We start from the raw sequence: 3807 nt of genomic DNA, 5'->3' as shown, positions 1-3807 counted from the left end.
GCTTCCCTTACGTATCTTCCACTGTCCCTTATGTATCCTTCCTTGTACGGTGCCCTTCTTTAAGCCCTCCAGACAAAAAATTATGAAATAATTCGGCTGTCCCTGGTGGTTTCCAGCCTGATATCACTTCTCTGCGTAAGAAGTCACAAACTTCTGTGTCTGGTGTGAACGTATCACGGCAAAGGTCGCACTGTAGTCTCCCATGTCTGCATGTTTGAAGAGGTGCTGCACACATGCTTTCACAAAGGATATTGGCTGGAGAGCAGTACAGGAACATGTGCAAAAGTGTGACAGTCCTGTGGGTGTAGGAGTCCATTGTATTGGATTCCCACTCTCTCGCCTAGATTTTCAAAAGCAATTATGGCCAGATTCTCTTCCACTTGTTATGTAAGTGGAGGTAGGCACTTAAGTGTAATTCTGTTCCTCTTTGCTTGAGTCCCTGAAAAACTGCTAACCTAAAAGCTGGTGCTTACTGCTTTTTGTGACTTGGTCTTAACAGTTGTAAGGGTAAAATGACAGTGTGAGACAAAAGTTGTTAGGTGTATTAATGGATTTTTGGGACTTGAACAGGTGAAACAGAATTGCATTTAGGTGCCTAAACCCACTTAGGCATGGATAAATATGCATAAACCTAATATGTGGCTAGAATCTGGCCCTTAGTATGTTTTGGTGCTGTATATTTTGGTGTCCAAGTTGAGACGTGTCTCAAGAGGACTGTTTCTCAGAAAGTGCTGAGTGGCTGTCCTTTGGACTTAAAGACCCTTTAAAAAGTAGTGTGCAGATCAGGCTTCCAAAATCTCTAGCTGTTTTTAAGTCCAGACATAATGGTCCCTTTTGGTGAGGGGAATACCGAGATTCAGTTAGTATTACTTACAGCCCCATAAATGTCCCTCTCTTCCTTGTCATGTAAGCTCAGTCAGGAAGAAACTGTGGGGGGGGGGGGAGGGGAGAGGAGGGGGGATGTAGGCAAAAATGGTCATCAGAGAATCATGGACAGCAATTTCTTCAGGTTTTACTTCGGATATTCTCTCTCCCTGCCTGATTGGCTCTTTGATCCAACCCCGTTCTGCACTTGCGCGCTCTCTCTTTCTGCCTCAGCCTCAGTCTACCTGTCCTATATGTTTTCTTCCCTTCCCTTCCCTATCTTCCTCTTTTTCAGTTAATCCCCCTCCCCAAAGGAAAAGCCCACCCAGCACCAGCACTGCACCAAAGAAACAAACCAACCAAAAAATTATGCCATAAATGTGACTACTGCAAACAACAGCAGTGTACCCCTGCCATGCCACAGCCTTCTGTCCTATTTGCCTCTTGCCATGCACAGGAATCCTCTCCATTTGCTGTGCCCAGCACAAGGAGGCCGTCATCAGGAGTCCCTCAGCATGACTAATACAGATCACTTTTAGAGGGAGAATACCAATGTCAGGCACAGACCTAAAACTCTATGGATGCTTTCAGTTCTTCCCTGTCTGTCCTCTTTCCTTCTCAGTATCCTATCTTGGGTGGCTTCTTCCTTTCTCCCCTCTTGCTCCTCTCCTCTCTTTCTTTCTTTCCTCAGATCTGCGGAGGATGACAGCTGGTTTCATTGGCATGGCAGTCTCTATCATTCTGTTTGGATGGATCATTGGTGTGCTAGGCTGCTGTAAACAGCACGAGCTCATGCAGTATGTGGCAGGGCTGCTCTTCCTCATGGGAGGTGAGAGGTTCTCTCTTCTTCACTAATATACATTAAGCAACAGAGCATTTCCCAGGCATGTAAAGGTTAAACCAGCCCCATCGGCAGACAGCACAAAATGGCATATTAGGGTAACAATTAATGTAACACAGATGTAGAAGTGTTAGGTCCATGTCGACAGGAACTGAGTCAGGGTGGTTCCATGGATCTGAGCATGGAGCTCACTGCAGCCTCGTGCACAGAAGTGAACTGTTTAAGTAGCTGTCTTCCTATAGGGCTGCTCTCTGCCGCCTGGTGAGGCAGCATAAAGGGCAGGGTGAATGCAACTCTTGTAATTCCTCTGGCAGTGAGATGGAAGCTGTTGAGTATACACCCTGTTACTCTTCTCAGAGACCTTAAACCAGTCCTTTCAACCCATTTGGTGAAGAAGTGTGTCTTGATGCTGTTTCTCTGTAGGAAATTATATCTACACCCTGCCTTGTCCAGCCCCCTGTAGAGCAAGGGGAGGCACTATTTGCCAACTGATGCTGCTTGTGGCAGAGTCCCAGCCCTGCCTATCCAGTGGTAGATTACCTCCGTCCATACTAAGTGCCTTGGCTTGGGCAGGAAAACCAGGACCTCAGAAATGGGACACAACTAACATAGTATAAGCATTATTGTAAAACTGAGGGAGCTCCTGGGGAAGAGACAGGGCACTGTTCCAGGGCAAGGGGTCCAAAGCAACAGGGGAGAAGAGGACCAGTGCCAGTACATGTGCTGGAGTCGAGCAGGAATCTTGTCTCTGCTACAAGGCATCCATACTGATCACTGAGGTGTTCCTCATAGCAGCGTAGGGCTGGCACACTGCCATTCAGTGAACATTGAGGAGACATCCTTCCTCCCTATCATGGAATTAGTTCTTCTCACTAGCACTGAATAGAAATCCCTCGCCTCAGCTAGCAGACCCTCCTCCCTGCCTCCAGGAGAGTCATAGTAAGGTCCTGTTTAGAATGCCACCTCCACAGGCACGGAAATGCTGTTGGGCCTGCCAACCCTGGCTTGGGCAGTCACAGCATTATATTCCGTATTGCCCTCAGTGGGGTCATTCTGCCACTCCTGCATCTGAAAAGGAGGAGAGAACACCTCCTAACAGCTAGGTCATCTGTATGAAAACCACAGGTGGCCCATAGTGCAGGAGACCAGGGAAGCAGTGACATCTGCCTCATCCTTCCTCCACTCTCCAAGGAATCCTGCTGATCCACAGAAGTAGCAGTAATGCAGCTTGGTGCTAAGTGATTTCCAGAGACTCTGAATAGGGAGGGGCTTGTGTGGGCCTGCCTGGAAATGGAAGAGCCTCAGCCCCATTTCTAAAGTATCAGTGACTTTCCGGGTAAAGCAGACCCAGACCTGCTGCCCAGATCCTAAATAGCTCTGTCGCATATGTCCAGAGCTGTTCCTTGTTTTCTTTCCTTTTCCAAGCTGTTCCTTGTTCTTCATAAAAACTGGAGGGTGCTGAATATGTCAAGCAGGAGAGGGAGTGCAAGATGCATCTTGTATCACATGAAAGGTGTGTTGGGGGTGGACATGCACTGATTAGTCCAGATTAGGTTGCAGTAGAGGAGGAAGCTCAGTGGTAGGGTCCAGGCTAGTCGTGCAGCACTGGACAGAGGCCTTTCAACACACAAAGAGAAAAGGAAAGTAGCTGTGTGGGGTGTAGAGCAAAAGGGAAGCCTGCTGTTGTTCTGTTTACTTGCTTCAGTTCTGTGGGGTGTTTTGATCTGAGCATCTTGCTTCTACAGCATAACAGTGGTGGTTTGAGCAGTACTCAGTGAGCAGGTATGGAGGTGGATCAGGGTATCTAAGTCCTGGGCTTTTGGATTCCACCAAAGTGATGGGGCTGGGGTTAGAGACGCTGTGTGTTTACATGAGCCCCAGGGTGGATGCTTTAGGATAAGTGAGCCAAGATCACCTCAGCCTTGACTCTAGTGTTGTTGTAACCTGAAAATGGAGCTTGCTATAAGAGGTGCTATACAATATTTTAAGGAGTTGGGTGCAGTGACTTGTCCCCACAGCTACCTGAAAGGAGACATAACTTAAGACTTTGAGTACAGCTATTCAACACCTGAACTTCCTGTCATGTTGTCCCATTGCACTGC

General features: G+C 47.7%; 1 protein-coding gene across 1 annotated transcript in view; it reads left to right on the top strand.

Moving 5' to 3' along the window:
• Positions 1-3807, top strand: part of LOC109299364 (transmembrane protein 178B-like) — a gene marked incomplete at its 5' end in the record, with an annotated part of 18414 nt that overhangs the window by 6021 nt on the left and 8586 nt on the right. The window contains one exon of the mRNA XM_019519951.1: positions 1556-1693. Coding sequence (XP_019375496.1) covers positions 1556-1693 — 138 coding nt within the window. The remainder of the gene's footprint in view (positions 1-1555; positions 1694-3807) is intronic.

The sequence above is a fragment of the Gavialis gangeticus genome, unplaced genomic scaffold (genome assembly GCF_001723915.1).
Source record: "Gavialis gangeticus isolate Ggan-Ray unplaced genomic scaffold, GavGan_comp1, whole genome shotgun sequence".
NCBI lineage: Eukaryota > Metazoa > Chordata > Crocodylia > Gavialidae > Gavialis > Gavialis gangeticus.
Note: the sequence above shows the minus strand (reverse complement) of the source record. Positions and strands in the feature narration are given on the sequence as shown.